The sequence below is a fragment of the Sphaerodactylus townsendi genome, linkage group LG11, assembly GCF_021028975.2.
Source record: "Sphaerodactylus townsendi isolate TG3544 linkage group LG11, MPM_Stown_v2.3, whole genome shotgun sequence".
Taxonomy (NCBI): Eukaryota; Metazoa; Chordata; class Lepidosauria; order Squamata; family Sphaerodactylidae; genus Sphaerodactylus; species Sphaerodactylus townsendi.
The window spans coordinates 58,742,211-58,767,465 of NC_059435.1; the positions used below are offsets into that span (position 1 = coordinate 58,742,211).

The 25,255-nt window shown below is 45.8% G+C and overlaps 1 protein-coding gene across 4 annotated transcripts in view; it reads right to left on the reverse strand.

The window, feature by feature from the left end:
* Positions 1 to 24,453, reverse strand: part of MKX (mohawk homeobox) — a 63,995-nt gene extending 39,542 nt beyond the window's left edge. For all 4 annotated transcript variants that reach the window (XM_048511749.1, XM_048511752.1, XM_048511751.1 and 1 more), the window contains exons 1-5: positions 24,303 to 24,453; positions 19,539 to 19,826; positions 11,073 to 11,232; positions 2,708 to 2,861; positions 867 to 1,202 (exon numbers count right to left, since the gene is read on the reverse strand). In XM_048511749.1, coding sequence (XP_048367706.1) covers positions 867 to 1,202; positions 2,708 to 2,861; positions 11,073 to 11,232; positions 19,539 to 19,729 — 841 coding nt within the window. In that variant the 5' untranslated portion in view covers positions 19,730 to 19,826; positions 24,303 to 24,453. The remainder of the gene's footprint in view (positions 1 to 866; positions 1,203 to 2,707; positions 2,862 to 11,072; positions 11,233 to 19,538; positions 19,827 to 24,302) is intronic.
* Between the last annotated feature and the right edge of the window lie 802 nt (positions 24,454 to 25,255).

The window sequence follows — 25,255 nt, forward strand, 5'->3', positions numbered from 1 at the left end:
CAATACCTTCATGGTTCCACCTAAAAAGAGATGTACTGATTCGTTTTAGTATCTATTATGCCTGTTATAATCTTAGATTCAAGCCTGTAGCATCTGAGAGACCAACAATATTTTTGGGGTACAAGTTTTGAGTTTTAAAGTTCCCTACTAGCAACACTGAACTATAGTTACACATATACTTTTGTGCCTTCCTTTAAGGAAAAAACAGCTGTGAAGGATTGTTGTTCAAGTCCCGTTCAGATCCCATCCTTCTTCATGCGTCAATCACAAACTCCAACAGTGATCTGCAGTATGTCTCTGTTCAGCTCTAGTTATTTCTCTCCTCAAAGTTTAAGATTTTTTTCAGCTTCCAGTTTTGATACTGATATTTAAAAAAATGTATACTGATTCTATTGTTGTTTGTTAGTTTAAATCGTGTCAGCTGTTATATGGTATTTAATTTGTTTACATCATGTTATTCTACGATTTGTCGTTAGCCTTCTTGTGACACATTTGCTGTTGGAGAGATGGGATAGACATTTGAAAGATAGGTTTTTTGTCAGACATCAGAACGGATCATTCAAAAAATCATTATATTTCATCCAAACCCAGTGTAGTTCTGTAAAAAAACATTCTCAGCTTCAGAATCTGGATCATAGCTTTTACACTTGTACTATGAAAAAGACTATAATGGGAGATCTTTGCAGAGGTCCCCCATTCTCATTTCTATTTTATAAATCAGTGTTTTGGGGTAATAACGACTTACCTCAGTGAGATGTTGATCCTGCACTCATTTCACTTAAAAATGGCAGCACTGGGAGCCATAACATTCGTTTCCAAATCAGATGAATAAACAAAAAGCAACTGCTTTTAAAATGATATCCTACCTGTTCGGTAGACAAAATTGCCTTCAGTCTCAGAGGATGATGGAGACACCAGTTCCTCTTCAAATTCATTGGAGCTAAACGAACCCGAGTGGTTCCTTTGCCTTGTTTTTTCCATCATGGCTGCATTTGTGGCCATGACATGTCTCAATGAGTCATTCAGGTAGCGATTTAACAAGCTGCTTTTGTATTTGGGGGGTGATACGTAATCCTCATTGGCACTTCCTTCTGGTCGAACTCCAGATTTTATTACTGAGCTTTCAGTTTTAATTACAGTGTGATGAACTGGTGTGTTGTATACCCCTTCGTTCATATGGCTTCTTGGAGGATTTTCACCATCTGAAGAAAGAAGACACATCAAAAGGCAGAAATACCTAGGCGTCCTTCTCTACTTAAAAAGTATTCATAACTTTTGCTGGAAAATTTAAATCAGACTAGATAATCATATTGGCCTTTTCTAAAATCTATTTAGTTTGCTTGCTAATGACATATTTTTCCTGTTCAAAAATAGTTTGTGAGTCCATCAGTTTTTCCTTCTACAGTGGGTAGAGTTATTCTAGTCCCTTTTCTGTTCTTCAATTAGGAGCGGACAAAATTATTTACAGGCAGCATATGGTTGGGATGCTGAACAATTCTAGCAGATAAGTCTGCCGTTTCATAAACAGTTTACTCAAATATACTGTGTGGTGTGCAGTTTGATTTCAGTGGCTGAGGTCCAAAGAACAGCGCAACTGGTTCCACATGCTCAAGGATGTTTGGCGCTTATATTTCTCTAACAGCAGCCCTCAACCCCATACCAAGGCCCATGGCAACCCACATTTGAGACCAAGGGAACTTTTTAAAGGCAGTTTCTCAGCTTGCACAAAGGCTGCTCTTCAAAGGCAAAAATCACTCTGGACATGCCCACGCTTCAGGCATGCTGAGAATAGCTTATTGGGATCCCAACCAGTGATTCTCAAAGTGTTGACTGGAACATACCAATGTAAGATTGTAGCCAGCAATGTCAGAGGCACCTTCCGCACATGCAGAATAATGCACTTTCAATCCTCCTTCACAATTGTTTGCAAGTGGATTTTGCTGTTCCGCACAGTAAAATCCAATTGCAAAGTGGATTGAAAGTGCATTATTCTGCATGTGCACAGGGGGTCAGAGGGGCTGCAGTCTATACTGAAGAATAACCTAGCACAAAGAATTAAACGAAACCAATATGATACATTGAGTCAGGCAGATAAGTTGCTGTGTATTGTCGAAGGCTTTCACGGCCGGAATCACTTGGGTGCTGTGTGGTTTCTGGGCTGTATGGCCGTGTTCTAGCAGCACTCTCTCCTGACGTTTCGGCTACATCTGTGGCTGGCATCCTCTGAGATCCTCTGAAGATGCCAGCCACAGATGCAGGCGAAACGTCAGGAGAGAATGCTGCTAGAACACGGCCATACAGCCCGGAAACCACACAGAACCCAAGATAAATTACTCTGTGTCTTTGCTGGGATTTTTATCTAAAGTGTGAAATTATGAATTCTTAGATCTCTTGTGACTTACAAGTATCATAACATGGGTCAAGTACATCTAATGCTTGTCAAAAGCACCATGTGAATGAACTTTGAATTTTTGCTGGTTTAAGTGGATGCAACGTAACTGCAGTGTAAACCTAAGAGTTGTGCCACCATTCTAAGCCCATTGACCTCAATAAACTAAGAATTAGTGGTCATGTTTAGGGCTTCATTGTCAAGCTTGGTATAAAACTCTGCCTGCTTGACGGACAATTTTCCCAGATTAGCCATTTTCAATAACCTGCAAATTCAGCTGGCTTTGTACAGACAACATTATAAAAATATTAAACAAACCTTCTGAACATGAATCATCGCTGCTGACACTAAGCCTTTCAGCATTTCCTTGAACATACTTGTTGTACAGCTTTATCCGTAAAGCCCAGCTCAGATCTGGCTGCCGGACAGTATTTTTCAGGCGACGCCGTGCATTGGCAAACCAGTTTGATACCTAAATAAAAAAACAAATGCACAAGTTTTCTTTCCTTTCCATACAAAGGGGGGGGGGGAGCACTCAGAGGTTTCATGCAAGGGACACAGAAGAGAACCAAGCAAACTTGCTCATTCTTCTACACTTGCTTTGGGAAGAGCGACTGTTGAGGCTTCCGTTTTTCATGTAGGGTGGAAAGAGCTGACAAGGAACAGCAGATTCAAGAAGTGTTCAGAGGTGGTTTGCTGTATCCTGCCCCCGTGCAGCAGCCCTCAATTTCCTTAATGGTCTCCCATCCAAGTACTTACAAGGGTCAACCCTGCTTAGCTTCCTAGATCTGACAAGATCAGGCTAGTCTGGGCCAATTTATTTTAAAATAATGGACTGCATTCCTCAAATAATGCTTGGAAGGAGTACACAGAACATATTTTTTTCCTTCTCCCTTCTACAGACTCCTGCATCCCTAAGAGTCCAGAGATTCTTTGGGACAGACTAGTGGGATCCAGCCTGAGGGGAAATGAGTAGATATCACCAGTTTCACCCACACAACAAGTGAAGAGGCTATTTCTTCCAATCCCCCCTTCCTGGTGTAATCCAAGGGCATCCAACCTTTTTGACCCTGCGAACGCATTTGGAATTCTGACATGGCATAGAATTCTGACAGCAACAAGATGGATGTCACAAAATGGCTGCCACAGAAGGTGGGGTCAGTCACAAAATGATTGCCATAGCTCAGTGGTGGCGAACCTTTGGCACTCTAGATGTTATGGACTACGATTCCCATCAGCCAATTGGCCTATTAAGGTCAGTATTGGCTACTCTGATTGGCAGTGGCTTGCAAGGATCTCAGGTTGGGGTCTTTCACTTCACATACTACCTGATTCTTCTAACTGGAGATGCCATAAATTGAAGGGGGCACATTTTATATGCAGGGCAGGCACTCTACTGATCCACAGCCCATCTCTAGAATTAAAGAAACAAAAACGCCCTAGACTTTTGGTCTATCAAAGTCAGTCTTGTCTACTCAGAATAGGAACAGCTTTATTGGGTCAGGAATTGAACCTAGGGCCTTCTGCAGGCAACACAGATGCTCTATCACTGAGTCATGGCCCCTTGCTTGCTGGAACTACAAGACAGAGGATAGAAATGTAATGAAAATGTTCTAGTCCTTCGTGGTGTTGCTTTTCACATTCTGTACTGAGGACCTGCTCTCCTTGTTTTGTTTTTGTTTCTGACTCCATACAAGACAGCTTCATCCATTCGGCTTCCCAGCTGAATACTTTGATGGTTCCACCAGCGCAAATTGCCAAAGAGCAGCACGGAAGCATACCTTGGCAGTATCAGACTGTGTTGTGCAACAACAGAATGTGAAGTTTTAGCCGCATAACTCTTTATATGAGCAATAAAACTCATATGATTTATATGCATGTGCTACCATTTTATTGAAAAGGCCAATAACAAATGCGACATATTCAACTTTTCCATGTCAACTGCAAATATTCATCTTATTATTAATTATTCCAATGTAAAGTAATCCAGAAGGCAGAGAAAATCTTACTCTGAATTACGAAATAAGATTGTTATAACAAAGGAATGCATCCCCCAAACACTTGCATTCCGGGTGCTCGTTGTCCTTGTGGAAACAAATACAGAATCTTTTTAATATATATGGGGGGAATATATATATATGGGGGGGGGGGAATCTTTCCTTTAAATTCAACAGAAAGTTCATCATAGTACAACACAAGATTTCTTTAAAAAAGAAAAGGAACAGTAGTTCACTCTCCCACCTGCGGAGAGGGCAAGGATGAATGATTTTAAATTATGGGGAGAAAGTACATTTAGGCACAACAATAGGAAAAGTTTCCTAACCATAAAACATTATGAAACAGGGGAGTAGATTCATCTGTTATGAGATGACGAAGCGACAGGAACTTGGGATCTATCCTGTAGGGTTCCACATGACCTAATCTTGATGTTCATGTTGCTTTGGGTAGTATATAAAATTGTCCAAATCTTTGGACCTGAGTGTCATCCTTACTCAATGAATGACAACAGTTAACTCTATTGCTGTACCAGTTTTGGATAGCACGAGACTGAATTTGAACATTTCTGTAAAGAGCTTAAAAGTATTACTGGACCCCAGGCTAAGCACTAGCTCGGGGGGGGGGGGGGGCCAAGGAATATCCTAGCCCAACCCACACCACTGTGTGCCATTGAAGGGGGGATAGTAATGCACTGCTGGGACACAGGTACAGTATCATGCAGGTATGCAGCTACTGAGGATTTTTGCACATGTTACAAAATCCTTGTGCTCCCCACATATCTCTCCTGGTCCTCTCAAAAGTACATTTCAGTTTCTCTAATGGGGTCAAGAGCACCATACTAAGTCCATTATAGGTCATGAAACCTAGCAATGGGGATACTATGGCCCAAATTTATACTGTATCTCTATGCACTTGGGAGTTAACTTCTGAACACAGAACTCCCAGATTGTGTCTGGCCAACAGGACTGGGACAGATATGCAGGGGATACAAGGACAGTCATATGACCATGGAGTAGAGCTGAATGGCTAATGCACCCAGATGCCAAAGAGTAATTTTATCACCCCCATGCTCATGCTACTTTCCAGCAGCCACTCAGAAACTGCACATCTGAATTTTCACTCGTGGTTTCCCATGGAGCTAGGGATACAAACATACAAGGTTCACTGAGCCCACTGTGGCAAGGGAGGGCAGGTTATTAAGTGCAATAAATAAATAATAAATGAATTAGTGTTGCAGGTAGATTGACATGTCCGACAAAGCCAAAGAAATGCTTGAGAATTTAGTATGACATTGCTCACGTCCTGTAGAAGAAAGAGACGAATATTCACAGATGCGTTTGTGAGTTTATGTCTCTTGCTACTTACGGTTGTAATTTTGTCTAAAGTTTTTATTCTAGAATTGTCATTCCACTAATGCACTTCTCTAGGTTTTTGTTTTACAGCTGCTTTGTCGTTTCTTCAAACATCAATATTAAAGAACAGATTGATCAAAAATATTAAATTAAAAAACAAGCGCCTGGATCCAATCTGCCACAGACAGAACATGTTCACTGGATGGACTTCCCATCTCGTCCTTCCTGAACTTGTTCCCCAAAATTGCTCCTGAAATTCAGGTGACTCTCAAGAACAGAATGGGATGTTATGCTACCATGTTGGGGTGCAACTTGAGTTGGAAATTGAAAGTAACCCCTTTCCCTTTTGCATGAGATCATCAGGGGGCAATTTATGCCAACCCTTCTCCTGCCACATCCCATGGTATTCCCAAGGAGCCCCAGATCCCAGGATCAGCTAATCAAGGGGCACAAGAAGAAGGGGAATTCATAAATTCTATGAATTTATTCCACTCACAGCTCATTAAATACAATACCAACTTTCCAGTGTCCTTTAAGGGCAAGGAACGCAAGGTAGTCAACATCTGAAAGTTTCAAAACAACCACAAAAATAAAATTAATTTATTTTTATTTATTTTATTGGATTTATATCCTGCCCCATCCCCGAAGGGCCCTGGCAAGGGAGAGCGGGGTATTAAGTGCAATAAATAAAGACACTGATAATCACAGATACATTTGTGGGTTTATGCCTTTTGCTACATACTGCTGTAAATTTGTCTAAAGTTTTTATTCTAGAATGGCCCTTCCACAAGTGCACTTCTCTAGGTTTTAAGACAATAAAAGAAAGAATAACAATGAATAATAAGAGGCTACTTATTTCTCTCTTGGCTAATAGAAAAAAAGCCTTTTGACATTTTACACAAGAAAAGGCAGAAGTCAAGAACAGGTCCCCTAGTTTGGGCACCCCCTTCATCAGTCAACTACAGTCTATGCCTGCCTGTGAACTTCAATTCTGCAAGATCCTCAGCAGCCCAGAACCAGTAGATTAGTCATACCATGGCAAATAACTTCATATTCAACAATAAAGTCATTCATATTTCCCCTTCTGGAAAGAATGTACAGCCCTTTTTTTTTCATTTCACAGGAATAGTTAAACCTAAATTTAAAATAAAATAAATCCACCCCTACGGGAATATTGCAAATGAAAACATGACATGTTCATTGCAAATTAGCAGGACAAATTGCTAGCCTCCAAATTGGAGACTAATTGGTGAGATAAATATAGGCTGTGGCTTTCAGACAGAGAAGGCTTCCTGTTCTAGTTCTGTAGTTTCAGGAGTATAAAGTTTCCGAGTCCAGAGCAAAAAGGGCCTCGTTGCCTGTTCCTCTGGCTTTATGAGAATTGCATGAATATGATCAAGTACAGAATTCAGCTTCTTAAGTTTAGGCTGAGTTCTTCTATTCCCAAGCCTTCTTTAAAGGCCTGTAAGCCTTAAAATTTCACTTCATCTCATTCAACAATCTTCACTTACTGGAAAGACATTTATGCTCTACAAGGGCATTCAACCGGCCAGCGCACCAGATGCTACCCTGATGTTAGCAGGGTGAAGACAGTGCCGTGTAGTGCTTGTGTAACCCCTACATTCAGAACTAGATGACCCAGAAAGGGGTGGAGACAGAAAGAAATAGAAGGCTGCAGAACTCATGAAGTTGGAGGAAGCTAGGCTACCAGGCTGGGACCTTGATAGATTATTATAAGCTCTTAACACCTTGTTTATGAATTTATTATCTCAGAGCTTTTTGTGTGCGTAATTGGTGAAAGTTCTTTTGGGGACCTTCATCACCTCAAATCAAGTACACCAAGCCTCTGGAGTCTTCATGAGCCCACCCACTTGCAGAAAGAAATGGAAGTGGCATTATCGGACTGTAATTAGAGGGACATGAAATGAAACAAACAGGACCTTGAATTGTTATGTTAAATGTTAAAACTTGATTAGTGTTATATGTTGAGGAAAAGTAAACAATTTTGTTTAAACTGAGTTGTTGCAGAATTCCTTCCAAGTTCTGCTCCACTGAATCCATAAGCTGAGGAGACACTTGCAAAGTGACACTGGGATCCAGAACATCGGGATTCATGTTCCCACCTTGCTAGGAATTCGATTGGGAGATCTCTTGCTCATCCCTCTCTCAACCTAACTTTTATGTCACAGGGTTGCTGCGAGGAGAAAATGAAGAAGAAAATGAGGGAGGGAGTACCATGACATTGGAGGAAAGCACCTACGGGTTTCTTCTCATGCTGCCTCTCCGAAGAGCTGCTGATCCAGCATCTCCCTACTTTCCATCTTAATATTATCGCTTTTTTCCCTATCTGTTTATATTTCGTAGATGTTTTTAAGTAATTTATTGGTTTTTATTGTATTGTGAACCACCTAGAACCCTTTGGGAATGAGGCGGTCTACAAAATCTAATAAATAAATAAAATAAATTATTCTATCACATCTTTGCAATTCTGCAGAAAGGCCACTGACTTGACTTTGCCTGGTCTCCCCCAGCAACCAGGGCCATACCATCTCCCCTCAGCAAGCTTCCCCTCCTAGGTGAAGCAGGCCTTGCTTGCCTTTGATGGCTGGAGGCTACTTAGTGTATTCCAACAGCTCAAATAGTTGTTAACAGAGATGGTCTGGGAACTTGGGTACAGTCAGGAACTTTTCCACCTGTCTGGCAAGAAGGAGCCCTAAAGGGTGAGGGGTTCAAAAGGTGTACCGTTAATTTTGCAGAACCAATGTTTTCCAGACTGTGCCACTCACAAATGCTGACCTGCTCTCCCCACCCCCGCACTTGTGACTGAATAGTTATAATAAATACGCCTCCCATACCCTCTCCCAGTTATGACAATGGAGCTTGTAGAAGGCAACTGTATTAAACTTCCAACCATTCAGGGGAATGGGAAGTGAAAAGCAAGTGTTCATGGGACTTTGGTTGAGGCAATAAGAACTGGCCTCATGTGTACTTGCATGGATGGAACTAAGCTGAAGGATTAAAATAAAGTAAGCAAAAAAATATTCAAGGACAAACTGGATTGGACTGTGGTGGGTGATGAATGATAATCCCTTAGGACTGCCAATCTCCAGGTGAGGTCTGTAGATTTCTTGGAATTACAACTGAACTCCCGTCAACAAAGGTCAGTTCTCCTGGAGAAAATGGCTGCTGTAGAGGGCGGAGTCTATGGCATCGTACCCTGCTGAGTTCTTTCCCCAAACCCTGCCTATGCCCAGGCTCCACCGGCTCAATCTCCAGGCATTTTCCATCCTGGAGCTGGCAATCTATACATCTCTCTTTGTTTATACTTCTATGTACTCATTTCTCTACCTAAATAAGTTTCTATTTTTAAAAAACGAACATGCAGAGTTCATAGATGAGGGAAGCTAAATTCCACCCCCACCTCCACATGCAACCTTATTGTGCCCCTTGAGTTCAGCACTTCTATTCTACTGCCTAAATTATATTAGAATGGAGCTGGAAGAAAAGTCCTCAAATCTGCTGAGTACAGTGAGGTCAGATGGGGGTTAACTCTCCTCACCCACTTAATCCACGTAACCACCTCTGGTCTATAAGGGAAAAGGGGAATCATATATAAATATACATGTATCCCCTCTACCAGGACACATCTAGACTGGTCTTCTAGTTTTGACAGTACAGGGGAGCATACAGACAGAGGAAATTACCGGGAAGGATCACAGTCCATCAGACAGAACAGCCAAAGAAGGAAACACAGTTAACTTAAGAAACAAAAATCTATGCTACCTCTCTGCCGCAACACCGCATACAATGCTACTTACATACATTCACAATCAACTGAGAAAGAAACAGCATCTGATTAAATTTAACAGAAATGTAACTGTCCAAAGGAAACATCCAGAACCAAAAGCAGCTGCTGAAACCTAACACAATCCAAGAAGCAGAGCAATTTTTCAGGTCACGGGAGCTGTCTAAAACACACACAAAGAGGTTGTGCTTTCTACACCTCTAGAGCAACTGTTAATTATTAGCAAACACCTCTTGGAATGGTATGTGCTAAATGCACAGCGTCAGCTGAACAGAATGTTTTTAACAAAACAAATTGAGAGGAGACGGCAATTCAAATGCAATGATAGAAACTGCACAAGAACAACGTTGCCAGGCATAAAGGCACTTGGACAGATGGATAGGAAGAGAAGGAGGCCAATGTCATGGCGAGGAAATAGAAATCAGGAAAACACATTTTTTATTTTGGTCTCCTCCAGAAAGAGTCCTGGCACTTTGTGATGGAAGATTAAAGCCAGTCATGCAACACTGTTTGATGATTTGGGAACAAGCCGCTTTTGGAAGGAGAAACATTTTCAAATCAATGAGAAAACATGACCCAGTTCTCACAAGTTCCATCACTGTCACTTTCGATCGGTTGGGCTTTGGTGAAATTATTCCACATTAGGGCAGGTGCGACCAGAGAGCAGGCCTTGCACGCGCAATTCTCGGGACCCGTTTGTTGGATCCGCATCATCTGGACACCCCTGTCATTCTTTCCTTCCCCTTGAAGGATATGTTTTCATATGATTGTGACAGCATTTCTGGGCAAAGGGGAAGGAGCATCTGGAATTGGGAACATGGGGGAAATTGCATGCTTCGGTCAATGAAGGCAGATTTGCAGATAAAAATAAAGCGTTCTTATACCAAACATGCACTTTTGTTTATTTCCACATGAGACCAAGAAGAAAACTGGATGTTAGAAGTGGGAATAAAGGCCTGTAGGCTAGGTGGTCATTATCAACTGAGCCAAAATTGTCCTGGAGGGCAACTTTAGAAGAAACAGCTTTGGGGATAACAAGAACATTCCACTTCATCTCTGTGCCTTCTTATAGGCTTAACAGCATCCTGTACTGGCAGTCACTAAAGAGAAGCTATTGGTCTAGTTAAACTCTTAGTATGAATCTTTCTACTGGCATTCAAAAGAACAGAGGCAGCCCAGTTGTTAATTAGTAGAGTTGGAATTCTTCAATTCAGCCAAACTAGGATCAGTTTCTTTTTTCAAATAAATGCTGCCATGTAGAGATCAACTTTTCTCCCTAAAACTCCTTCTGTTGCTCTCAACATGATCCACACACTACTTGTTTTGATGGGACAAGGACAGATCCAGGTTTAACTACTGAGGTCACAGTATAATCCTACGAGCACTTTCCTGGGCGTAATTCCCGCTGGATAGACCTGAATAGGATTATATGCCTTGCTTAGCATTGCTCTCTCACTTCATTGATGCAAATCATGCAAGTGGATTTTTACAGAAAGAGTAAGTCCAGAGGCACACTGCTCGTTCTTACCTGTACCAGAGTCATTTGGGAACCAAGAGCCAGCAGGATCTTCTCCGTCTTAGTGGGGTACGGATTGTCTCGGTGCTTGTACAGCCATTGTTTCAACGGGCGCGCCATGTCCTGCAGGGCCTGGCGCTTGTGCCTCACCTTCCCGCTGTTCTGCCGGGTGCTGCAGAGCAAGGAAGGGAAGATCAACAAGAGGGTAGGTTGAAAGGATTGGCTGGTCAGCAATTAACTCAAGAGGGACACCTGCCTTTCCTCTCTGTTTCCAAATGCTATGGAGCAAAAAACGTGTGAATGCAGCAAAAAGTCCAAATCTGTTCTGGGCAACATAGAATCCCCCACAAGTAATCGTGACACTGGACTCTAGAAACTCATGATAGTGATTACCATGCTATGACTTTATATACCCCATGTTACATAGTATACACACATCTTCATGGGGAAAAAAGTATTCTGTTGTGTCATCAAACTTAAGGCATGTTGGACTGCATAGAGCAACTATTAGTTAGAAACATGCCATTCATGATACACTAAAGGTTTAAAATCTTTATCATCCAATTAAAATAAGGAGCTTGAGACATATACAGCATTCATAAGAAGGATGCATCTGCCACCATGAATGTAAAGCCATTTACACTGGCAACAGCCTTTTTAACAGCCTCTACTATTTTCTTTGCTTTCCCCCTTGCACAAAACAGGACGGCTTTACACATACAAAACAAAAATGCAAATACTGATACATTGCAATAGTGCGATAACAATCTCTTTCTACAATATATTAACTCCTCTAAGGTCGGTTTTTCATGGCCAAATTGCTCCTCTATTAGCATGGGAAATGCCCCGGTGCGATGAAGTTATTTATTGCCCCCGTTGCTGCAGTGTGCCTGCCACGCTGTTGCCCCAGCACCACCCCGGAGCATTGGCTTTGCTCTGCGGCTTTCCAGAACCGCCAAAATGGAGGTTCTTTTTTAATGCCCCCGTGTTGCTCTGGGGGCTTTCCTGCCGTGAACAACTAACTCCACAGCAGCAGCACCAGGACCATTTTTCCCACCTTGCTGCTCTGGCCCGCCCCACCAAAACAAAAGAATCCCCACCCTCCCCCACCCATGCACAAGGAGTTTGCAGGGGGGAGGGCGATTATCTCGCACACGTGAAGAGTTTGAGGGGGAAGCCTGTGATTCTCTTGACCTTGAGGCTCCAGGATTTTAGACGGGGGGGGGGGGGCTGAGAGCGGCAATTCTTGGCGCCTGCCTGCACTTTGTTTTAATATTTTTTTTGCACTGAAAGTGAGTGGGGGGAATGGGGCGAGATTCAGCCAATCCAAACGCAGGAAACGGAGGCTGCCTGCGTATGCCTGGAAGAGACTGCAGAAGAGCTCATGGTGCTTGTGGGGAACCAACTGGGGCTTCCTGCACCTGCCCTGACTCGAGTGAAGGAAAGAGTTGGGAAGCCATAGGACACCCTACAAGCAGGGTGAGAAGCCCCGCAGCAGGTACGCTCCCGGATATGCCACAGGGCATTTCGAAAGTGAAAAATTAGCCTAAGCTCCCTGTTTATACTTGTTAGCAGCCATCAGCTCTGTTCATTGTGGAGACATGCTTTTCCTTTGTTATCTCCACAACAAGGAGATCAAAAGACTTTCTTTTTAAAAACAGGAAAGCTGGGAAATCAGGGGCCCTAACCAATAGCAGAAACAGATCACTGTAACATTATCATCCTGGAATTGTATGTAAATCATGATATAAATGTATGCATATGTATCACACATCCATGCTAAGGTGATTTAATTTTTAGTTTAACGCATCTGCCGTTTGAGCAAATGAGAGAGACAGTTCAATAATGTGGTTAAATTATTGGACTAGGATCTGAAATCCATGTTCAAATCCCCACTCTGCCATAGAAGCTTGCTGGGAAGTCCCCCTCTCTCGACCAAACCTTCCTCACAAGATTATTATTGTTAATATAAAACTAAGAAGGGCTTTACTGAAAACAGTAAAACTTTCTTTCAAGTAATAACGCACGTGATGAGAGTAAATGTAATTTTTATTGGATCCTAAATCTTATGGAAGGAATAAGTTTGACTAACAAGCCCTGTTGTTTTCAATAAACCTTACACTGATCATCTAGAACCCAGAGTCCTAAGCAAAAGTAGTTATTCACAAGAGTTTTCCTACACAGAGGTGATGGCTGTACTATGATGAATTGGTTTAGAAAGATACATGGGTAAAGAGTTAGGGACGGTCTGTTGTAAGTAGACTCCTATTGTGTAATTTTAGGATCATGTAATGCATCATGGTACTACTTATGTTTTGTTTCAGTTCTGTTTGTGTTTCTGATTGGTTCCAGATGACTACAATCCAAATCCTATTGCACTGTCTATAGGATGTCCGATCTTCTAGATTGTGTTGGTGGACTCTATATAATCCATTTTGAATCCCAGTAAGAAAGGCAAACTATAAAAATGTAAATCAAAAAAGGTGATTACCAATGAATGCTCTAATATTGGTATCACTGGACAGTAACGCCAATCATACTTCTCTAAACTAAGATGGAAATAAATAGTTTAAAAGCCAGAGGGTTTTTTTTCTCCATCGGAGTCACAGCTGATTTATGGTAATCCTGCAGGGTTTTCAAGGCCAGAGACATTGAGAGGTGGTTCCTGGTGCCTGCGTCTGATTCCTTGGAGATCTCCCATCCAAATACTATACCCTGTTCAGGATAAAGATGACAGGAGTCCATGGGTCCTAGTGCCTACCTAGTTCTGTCTGCAAGGCACTAGGACGCAAGTGGAGCATTCTAGAACAGGGGTCTGCAACCTGCGGCTCTCCGGATGTTCATGAACTACAATTCCCATCAGGACAGGGGTTCCTGATGGGAACTGTAGTTCATGAACATCCGGAGAGCCGCAGGTTGCAGACCCCTGTTCCAGAACAAAGGCAGTCCAGGAAGCGGTGGATCAATTCACAAATCTCCTTTCATTTTTATTCTGAACAGGGCATAGCCAGAGTCAAGCCTGAGAATCTGCGAGGTCACCAGTGAGCTTCCATGGAACGAGAGAGGAATTGAGCCTGGTTTTCCCAGGTTCTAGTTCAATACCAAAACCGCTACACCACACTGGTATAGGTCTCTTAAAATACAGTTTGTCAGCTGCAGGCTGCCAGGGAATGTACATATGAGAGTGAGATCTACTTTTTGAGATTTTGCAGCAAAATATAACTTGTTCCTTCACTTTCTAGGCTGCATGGAATTCTCTCCAACTAACCACTTCAACAGCAGTCAACATTTACACATACATCAAGGAAGATTGGGTCAAGCAAGCAGAAGTAATAGGACCGGAGCAAATTGGATTCACTAAAAAATAAATCAACACTGGATCATGTAACAGTTTTAGCACACTTAGCTAACAAAAGTATAACTCATAATAACCGTAAACTGTTTGCAGCCTTCCTGGATTTAAAAGGGGCATTTGACTCCATATCTAGAGCCCTACTGTGGAGAAAATTGACGGCGTTACACATGGACCCCAGACTACTGTTTCTTATAAAACAGCTACACACTTGCACTAGCTGCAGAATAAGAGCCGCAACAAAAGGACCGCTCACAGAAAATATCATCACAACCAGAGGGGTCAAACAAGGCTGTACATTGGCCCCCACTTTGTTCAATATATTCCTTAGTGATCTAGTGCCAACACTCCAGAAGGCCAATGGGCATGTTCCCAAACTAAGCACTAAACACGCACTGCTACTGTATACATGCTAGACACTGTTCTTCTTCCCACACTAAAGTTGGTCTCACTCACTCTTTAAATTGCTGTGCTGAATATTGTAAGAGGAACGAACTGGTAATTAACTATGAAAAACTAAAATATTGGTCTTCGCTAGAAGACCCCTAGTCATACTATGGACCATCAATAACAGACCCATAGAACAAGCTAACCAGTTCAGATATTTGGGCATAACTCTTTACTAGCAACCTTAATTGGGCAGTACATAGAAATTAGCACTTGCTGTGCAGCTAACAACAGTGCCCTAGCAATTCAGCCGCTTTCTTTTCACTGTGGGCCACCAGTATATACTCATCCGCATTGAAGGTGTTCAATGCTAAATGCGCTCTCAGCTCCTCTATGGAGCACCTATTTGGATCGGAGCTTATAAACAAAAATATAAACACAGCTCCAGTCCCGCTTCTTCCACAAAATTATGGGCTTACCAAATTGTGCTTCATATGCAGCCCTATGTTTAGAACTCGGCAAATATCATATGCCACGCATGGCCTGGCTGAGAACTGTCAGATACTGGCTACGATCCACTCATATTTGCAGGATCACTCCAGTTTGTTACACCTCATGCTTTCCGACTATGCAAATTCTAGGTGGCTGAAACTAGTTGAGGAAAAATCAACACTCTTGGCTTTTCCTTAGAGTCAGTAGTCCCTCTTCCCTATCAGAAGCATATAGCTGCTTGAAAAAAACTGCTATTAGAACAAGAGTATCGGATATGATAACAGCAGGAAAACGGTTCCCCTGACCCTGCTTATTCCAATTGAACAAGGACACATGGCCAATTATTTACAGTGGATCACCAACCCTAAATTAAGAAGAGCTTTAACACTGGCCAGATTCAATCTAATGCCTTCTATGCTGCTCTATGGCAGATATCAACAAATTGATAAACAGAGGAGGCTATGTCCATGCAATATGGGTCAGGTGGAGACACTCGATCATACCCTCTTTCATTGTGTAAGGTTTGCAAAAATCAGAATGTCACAATCTGCACTTATCCCATTTCTGTATAACAATCTAACTGATGCTCTTAAGATACCTATGCTTTTGAACAACATGGATCCCACAGTGTGTGAGAATGTAGCAAAATTTCTGCTAACAATAATAGATGTAAGTCTAGATGAATACCAACCAATGTCTATGTATTATGACCACATATAGCCAGCAGTAATTTTTCTAGCTTCTGTCAGTATCCGATGACGTTTAAGTGAGTTAACTTAGCTGAAGGAATGTCCTATAGTTACAGAAGGACCATGTATATATTTTAGTATTTAGTATTTTAGTACCAGTGTCTATAATTGTGAGCAATAATGGGCAAATTTTGTATGCTGATTTTGTATGTTTATTTTATGCCAATAAAGGCTTGTGACTACACATACATCAAAACAACACTGCCAGATAGCAAACAAAACTCTTGCCCGAGGCTTAAGGAAGCAATACAAAGAGCCAGTCTGGTAGCTCTGTGCTTCGAGAACTTGAACTGTACTGCTGTTTGGAAGGCCGTACATGGCCTTTTAGTTTCCTTCGAAAATAAAGAGCCTTCCCTGAGTAGGGGAGCTGTTGATACACAGCCTGACCTTGGAATGGGGAATGTTTTAAAGAGCAGACAAAACAGCACTTGCTAACTAAAAACATTTGGTGCTCAACATGACTCTTCAGTCGCTGTTCATGTCAGAGAGGCTGTTGGGCATGCAAAGGTATTCCCGGGTGAGCCATTCTAATTCTGAAAAGCTGCTCAGGTAGGCCTACAACCGCAGAAAAGGAGTAAAGGACAGCTGCTGAATGCCACACACATTCTTTTACTCTGCCATTTTTGCAGACATTTGAATAAACATCATGCAGTATAAGACTACCTATACTATTCCTGTCAGGAATCCCAGTCCTGGTATACACCGACATAGCTCTACAGCTACCGAAGCCAGGGAAAAGAACCAAACACATGCAGATAGTTATCTCCTACTATTAGTAGTTACCTCCTACAAATATTAATTGAATTTACCAAAAAAAAAACCTTACAGCTGCTCCAGCAATTTCTCACCTAGACAAATCCTCTCAGCTTTAGCCGTTCAACTAAATCGTGTACCATTCAATCATTTTCTAGAGCAAAAATGTTCAAATCTGGTATTTCTAAACATCACAGGCTGTTGCATCATGAATAAAATTACTATTATTCTGCGCCTGGCAGAATTTTAGAAATATTTCAGTTATACGTATTGTGGCGGACTCAAGCTGTGATCTCACAGAGCCTGGGATTGGGATAATCTGCTCACATAGGGACTCAAACTTTGTCCTATAGGAGGGAGTGGGTGAGGAGACTTCGCATCAGAGTGGTTGCCAAGGTTTTTGTGAATTATTGAAGAAAAGACCCAAATATTCGCTTTGCCACAGTCCCGGCAGATATTTCTGTCCCTCCCCTAGCCATCTGCAAATAATATCAAACCAATTGTTTGAGCAAGTTCTTTTCAGACGGGATAGCAGGATCCAACATCTTGTTTTGTGTCAAGCGGTCTGACCGCTCGACTATTCAAAACATCTCAGCCAATCACATTCCACTCCTCCTCGCCAATGCTCCAAGCCCCACATCTGCTTATGGTCTGGGCGCCACGAGAGCACCACCCTTCTGCATGTGTCAGGAATTTACACATCAGACTCCAAGCCACCCTCTGAAATGGAGTTAATTTGGCATTGCATGCTTTTAATGTTTTAGCTCTCCAGTAAGACTCACACAATCGGGGTTGCACTTTTGTTAGCTTGTTCTGCCAGATTAAAGGGTGCTAATATGAGCTCCTCACTTCTTAGGGTAAACCAGTTTCATGCTTGATGACAAGCTCTGTGTACACAGAATGATTCTGAGTTTTTACACCCACTGAAGTCTACCAAATTAATGATAACTGAACAGCCATCTTCAGGCATGTGCTGGTTTATCTTGTTCTGCCGAGATGGCTCTATGACCATTTTATTTAGAATTAAAACCACCACATTATCTGGCACTTGCTTCCACGACCAAGTGCAAAGATGAGAAGCCACGGTGCCCCGAATAGCTATAAGCACAAGGATCCGGTGCCACTCGATTAAAAGCAGGAGGAAAGCTCAAAAGGCACAAGCTCTATTTTGATGACTGAGGTGGAAAATCAAGATGGATACCCTGCTCACAAATTAAAATGGGGCCCAATCTACCTGGAAGTCTGCCTGCAATCACAGTAGGAAAGCAATTTGAGAGCGCCGCTCTTGCATACAACTCATTTCAGTGGGGCTTGAACACAAACGTTTTCAAATAACACACCCTCTGGATCAGCTCCTTCAGCACCTAACAGCGCATAAAATTCACCTCGCTTTCCCTGGGGTTGGAGCAGATCTGTCCTGGCATTATAATGCCCTGCTATAAAAGAATGTGAACTGGAATTGTAATACCATGTATTTTCAGAAGGTGCTGCTCTTGGGTTGCCGCTGTTTCAACCCCCCCCCCCCCCCAGTTCTTGCCTTTATTCTAGCTTCTTGGGCTTTGCACAGTCTAATATTTTATTTGAAATCTGAATCTGCCTGGATCAGCTGGTAATAACATCTTGATGAAACACAATCAGTGCCTTGCCAACCAGAGATGTTATTAGAAGTATGAGCTGATGCCATTTTTAAACTGGTAGTTCAGCAATATGAAATACGTTTTCAGATTTTTGCATTTGGGGCACCTCTTAAACACCTTGCCGCAGCCTCATCAATCAAGAAGGCAGATGCACGGCCTGGTCCTACGCATGGCAATTTAGTCCAAGTTTGTTCAATAGAGTTACTTCCAAATGCAGACCTGCAGTTTTAACTTTTGAACTGTCTGCTCCTTCGTGCCTAGGACCAAACACCTTAGACAAAACTGAGTTATTTGTAGTATATAATTTTAGTGTAAATATGAAGCATTTTGTATACAATTAACACATTTAAATTTGGCAGAGGGAAAAAAACTTTAACAGACTTGCAATTCACACTGTCTGATTTAGAAATGCATTTACATTTTGAAAAATCCGAATGTTTCAAACTGTCAGCATATCTTCAACCCAAGGGATTCTCTACTGTTTACACAGTCAGTTCTCATATATTGTCTACATACCTCTCGGTCCGCCTCACGTATAAGTATCTGGCAGCATGTTTATGACAACCAGCAGCATTTACTTCTAGCAGATCAGTTTTTATTTAATCTACCCTTGTTTCCAAACAGTTGTCCATCTCTCTCTCTCACACACACACAGACACACACACACTTCCTCTACCATAATGAACAGATTGCAGATTTAGCAAGGTGACAACAGCATTGCTTGAAATTACAGTATCTACAGATAGACCTCAGAATAAAACATATGGGATTTTGTATTGTCAAAGGCTTTCAGGACCAGAATCACTGGGATGTTGTGGGGTTTCCTGGGCTGTATGGCCATATTCAGGAGAAAATGCTACTGGAACACAGCCATACAGCCTGGAAACACCACAACATCCCATATGGAATTTTGCTTGTTGAGTATATTAGCCTAAAGCTGAAAAACTAAAATACCTGAACCATTAATTATAAAATTGCAACTTTTTTGGGAGGGGGGGGCTCCTGAGTTGGCAAGAGTGATGACCCACCTCCCACCCACAAGGAGAGCAATGCCTCCCCCACACCCTACACCCCGGTCCCAACAAGCGCCCTTCATGGAGCCTCCTACCCAGTCCTCCTGTGGCGAAGGCTGAGGTTGTCCTTCATGGACGGGCTGTCGGGGATGAACACCTCCGGGTGGGGCGAGACGTCGAGGACCGCCGCATAGGGACGGCTGCCGCCCCGCTCCTGCTCCTTGGCGCCGCCGTCGAAGAGCACTTGGCCGCTGAGCTGGTCGAAGACGAGGGTGGTGGTGTTCATGGTGCGGACGGCCGGGAGGGAACTGCAGGCGAGGGCGGCCCGGCTGGGGCGCGGCGCGACGGGGCGGGCGAAGCCGAAGGGCGCGCTTCGGAAGCGGCTGCAAAGGAAAGCGGCACGTCGGTCAGCCCAGGGGAAGCCGCAGGGCAGGGCAAGGGACCCCGGGGCCGCGCCTGCTCGCCCCGCTGCTCCGGCTCCACTGCAGCCCTCCCCAGCCACGGCCAGCCACTGGGGAGGAGAGAGGGGGCGGAGGGGAGAAGCGCGCCAGTCGCGGGTCTTCCGGGCATCCAGGCTGGGAGGAGGGGCGGCTGAAGACGGCCCCGATCCCACGCGTGTTTACAGGAGAGTAACACCTCCCCCCCGCCCCAGCGTTTTAGGTTCTCGGGACGAGGCGTCTATCAGGGTTGGGAAGGCAACAACCCCCCTGCCGTCTGGGCGCCGTGCAGGTGGGGGTGCTTGTTTGGCACCGACCCGCGCACACTTCCTCGGAGGGAAGTCAATGCCACTCAGGTCCGGGAGGCGGCGTCCATGTTAGGGAATCGAGGGCTTCGCTTTGGAAAAGGGGATGCGGCGCGGTTAGTGGGAACGGGTCCCCAAGGGACGCCTGATTAGTCTCAGTCGGAGAAGCCAGCATGTCCTACTCCCCCCCCCCCCATGTCTCCCGCTCGGCCACACGCACACTCACGTCAAGATCGGAAAGGACAGCACTCAATTCCGCACATGCAGAATAATGCACTTTCAATCCACTTTCAGTGCACTTTGTAGCTGTGTAGAATAGCCAAATCCACTTGCAAACAATTGTGAAAGTGAATTGGAAAATGCATTATTCTGCATGTGAGGAAGGGGCCTGTGGGAGCCTCTCGGTCCCCCTTGGAGGATGGCGGCCCTGCCTTTTGTGAGGAAACCTGGAAAGCCAGGGGCGGGAGGCTCCGTCCGGACAGGCGGCGAGCAGACTTCGCATGGTACCTTACGGTGCATAATTAGGGAGACTCGCCGAGACGTCCTCCGTTTCAGACAGCGGCCGTCCAGGAAAAGCCCTTTCTGGCCGCGAGACCCCTGCCTTTCCAAAGCCCCTTTCCCGAAAACCGTGCTGGCCTACCCGCTGCGTTGCCACTGGCCTCGAGTCTACCTGTGCTGCTAAACGCCCCGAGGCTGAGAGGGCATTTGAACCAGTTTTCATGCCATCATCACACCTTTACAGGCATGCTGACTGGATCTGGAAAATATACATTGCGGGCCAGCATGGCTGAGCGATTCGGTAAATACGTTTAAACTCGTCCTTGGCGACGGCAAGATAAAATAAGGGGGGTCCCCTTGGGGTTGGGGGTCCTTTCTGCAGTTAACTTTGGCGCTACACCCCAGGATGGCGGAAAGGTTTATCCTAACGTTGCCATAAACCCCTAGAGATCGCAAAGCCCGGCCTTAATGCGGCTCCTCCTTACCCGAGCAGTTTTCGGGGCAGCCGCAAAAACCTTCCTTTTGCAGTCCAGGATCTAAATGCAGGTGGATTAACCAGGGTGGGATTTCACAGGCAAAGGAGGATTTCAGTGAAGAGTGAAACATGTTTGGGGCCATTTTGCGGTGGGTGCTTCACTGGGCCTTGGATGGGAGCCAGAGAACCCTAGAAATCAATGACCCACCGTCGCCACCCGCCTCATTTGTTTCCAAAATATACGGCAAAGAGGGACAGGCACTCTGCCTAAGCTCAGAGGCATTCAATCCTCTTTGATTTCGAATTAAACGGAGGTACAATGTGTTTCCTACCACCTCTCGCTTTCAGGGAGTCTGCTGGTGCTGGCCACAAAGACCACCCAAACGAGGGTGTGGAAAAGAAGGAGAAACATCATTTGTCCGATCGCGGCACACGAGAGCCGAAGCGCAGGCAAGAGAGTCGGGGTCCGCCAGGCAGTTAGTCTGATGCGCAGTTAGTCTGATGCCTCCCTACGTCTCAGGGCCTGCTGGACACAAAGCAGCGCTCTAGCGGAGAGCTCAAGGAGACCTGTTGGGTAGGGTAACATAGGCCCCTTCCGCACATGCAGAATATTGCACTTTCAATGCACTTTGCAACTGAATTTTACTATGTGGAATAGCAAAATCCACTTGCAAACAATTGTGAAAGTAGATTGAAAGTGCAACGTTCTGCATGTGCGGAAGGGGCCATAATCCGAACCCCAGGAAATGCAGCAAATAGGAAAAACAAACATGGGGGGGGGGGGCAACGGTGACGCTGGAAACACTTATAAAACCTGTGTGTGCGTGAAACTGTTTGACTCCCTAATCCAGTCTTTCCTCAAGCTTCTCGTTTTTAATCGCTTTTAGAAAGGGCAGAGAAAGGCAGCGGCAGGAGGCCATTTTCCCAGGCAACGAAAGAACGCGAATGAAGGGGGGGAATCCAATTAGGGGTCCGTCTAGTCCCGTATTCTGACCCACCAGCCGAGAGCCAAAAGCCGGCCTCTTCTAACTAGGAGCATTCAGTGGCAGACCCTGTCCAAGCCTCGTGGGCCCCTTTCCAGGCTAATGGCCACGCAGGTATCGAATCCCATCTCCAAGCGAGGGGTCCTCAAGCCGCCTTAGGCAGCAGCCAATCCCGCAAAGGGAAAACCGCGATTCAAGCATCGTTTGTTCAAAACCTCCCCCCCCCCCACTTTTGCTCGCACGTTTGGCTTATATTTTTTCCCTCGTTTTTCGGTCCAGGGATTTTCTTTCAAGCAAGTTCCTGCCCCCCACCAAGAACCCCCTACCCCCGCCAGCTCCCTAGAAGCCCCCTCCTTTTGGTAGCTCACACACACACACCAAGCAGTTTGTTCTTGGCAGCCTGCCCGCCTACCCAACGGAGGGTCCCTACTCCCTTCAGTCCTTTGCACGAGACTCAATGTAGTCGAGGACCCTGGGGTGGAGCATCACCCCCTCCTCCCTGCCTGACCCCCAGAAACTCCGCTCGAGGCTGGCTGCTGCTGCTGGGCTTCTCTCGGCAGCTTTTCAGCTTTTCGTTGCATGAAAATGGGAATGGACCTACGGCGCTGTCAATACTTGGAAGGCTGCAGCGGAGCCTCCATTCGACTGGCCCTCCTGGAAAACCAGCAGGGCCAAGATCCGCAGCCTGCGCTTACTTCCAAGGCGGCTCCTTGAGGGCTGGGCCAGGAGGCCCTGCTCTGAAAGGCCAGCACTGCGACAAGACGCGCGTGTGTAGACATCCATGCACACACTCCACAATAGCCTCTTTGTGGCGCCTCGCAAAGGCCCCCTTTTTTTAACTGTCAGTTTTTGGATCCCATCCCACGAAACCACGGTTTTGCAACCTGAATACACCATGCACCAACGAAAGAACAGTTTTTATTAATCTGAACTAATTCATCTCTCCTATCTACTATATGCGCACAGCTTCTTCTTTGCTCTTAAAAAAAACCCCAGCTTTCCGTTTAGATTTTTGCAGATGTTGTGTAAGAGTTTGCAGTGAGAAAGATCCCAACATCTCGCCTCCAGCGCGTTCAATCCCACAGCCCGTCAGGGTTTCCGACAAGTGTCCAAGAGGTGCCTTTGCAGAGGCTGGTCCAACTTGCTAAACACAAAGCGCGGGGGAAGGGAACTGGCGACGCAGTGTCCTGCAGCAAGGCCTGGTTACCGCCAAGGTCTCCGGAGAAACGCCGCGGCAACTAACCTCGCAGGGCGCGCACAGTCGCAAAGCGCGCCAGCAGAGGGGATTGGCGGGGAGGATGGGGGGACGCTCTGGATGCAGCACGCGCCACACCCGGTAGCTGCAGTCAGGGGCGCGGCGATCCCACACGCGCCAGCCTGACCTCTGACCTGGTGCCCCCCACTCCCCCAACCGCGGGCCCAATTGAGCTCCGGCTGACGCGTGCAGAAAGCCAGGCGCAGCTGCAGGCTCGTTCGGACGTCCTCCTGCACGGAACTCCTCGCGGGGGCGGCACAGAAGCCGCGGCTGGCAGGGCTGGACCTGAGGGGGGCGCGCCGAAAGCTCCGGCTCCCCGCCCCAGAAGCAGGGGCAAAAATAACCCCACACATACAGCTTTTCTAAGCACCCAATCGATGGGCGTCTTTTGGAAACGGCGCGTGGTGCAGACACGTAACTTTTTTAAAAAAGGTATTTCAGTTATGCCATTTTAATTTTACTCGAAGCATGACTCCGACACCCAAGAGTACTAGCGTTCACTTTCGCAAAGCACGGACAAGATACGCGCGCATACAGAGGAAACCGGACTGCGTCTTTGAGACCTCTCCTGCCCTCCTTCGCGGGTGCCACCCGCCATGGCACACTCCACCAGGTGCCCAAACAGACGAGACCGACTAGCACGCACACACACACACCCGGAATTCCTTCCCAGGCAAAGCTGCCTTTGATCCTCCCGGCAGTGCTTTATAGTGTGGGACGGACCCACTGACCCATGGGGGAGGGGGAGGCAGAATAGGGCGGCAAACAGAAAATGACTTTGTAGCCGGAGGAGGCTTGTGTGCGCATGGAGAGGTCGGGAAGCCACCACCAAATCCATCCCCACCCCGTAGCTCAGCCGTGGTCGGGCTCGGCGGGGCGCCCCTGGAAAGCGAGCGCCACCCATACCTGGTGCTTCAGGGGAGCTCCTGCTGCGGCCGCTGGGCGCTGGTCCTCCTGCTTCGCTGCACCCGCGGCTCCTACTCCCATCCCAGCTGGCGCCTCATGATGCCCGTCTTTCTTGCTCGCCACCCGGCGCGGGCACTGCTTCCCCGCAGCTCTTCCCCACCACCGGTCTGACCGCGACCGCCTCTCGCCTTTATTGCCCGGCCAGCAGCTGCCCGGCCCGGGAACGTGAATAGCCGCACCTTCTCATGTTTCCCAACTGGCCCGCTCAGCCTGCGAACATCCTCCGCTTGCCATAACCAGCTTCCCGGGCCGTCTCCGGAATGGAAAGCGGCGGCGCTGTCTGCGGGAACGCCAAGAGGGAGGAGGAAAGGGGGATCGGGCAAGGCTGTTCCCCCCCCCCCCCCGGTCTTTTTGGGAGAGAAAGACCTTGGCGCTTTCTCTCTCTTTCTCCGCTGCACCTGACTTGGGCAAGGCGTGAGAACGAGCTCCGAGGGGGCACCCCAAGAGCATCTAGTCAGTCCCGCCGCTCTGCCCTGCTGCAGTCCTAGGCGCGCTTCCCCATGAGACAAGGGCCCGCGGGGCTCCGTGGGGTTTCATCTGGAGAAAATACACCTGGGGATGGGCAAGCCCTTGCCGGCGACCCTTCTTGGCCTGATCTCAAGGAGAATTCAGAAGAACGGAAATCGCCTCGTGGGCGCTTCCCATAGATAGCGGGGAAGACTCTTGAAATAAAATAAAGGGACTGTCTTCTGCTCCTCTCCCTCCATCAAGGGTTGTGTAATCCCTAACTCATCCATTATGCAGCCATCCTTCCTGGCAGGTTGGTCCAGGTGTGGAGTGAGTAGGGGTGAATTGCATTTTGAACAAAGGTTGAGCTACACCAGGGGTAGGGAACCTGCGGCTCTCCAGATGTTCAGGAACTACAATTCCCATCAGCCCCTACCAGCATGGCC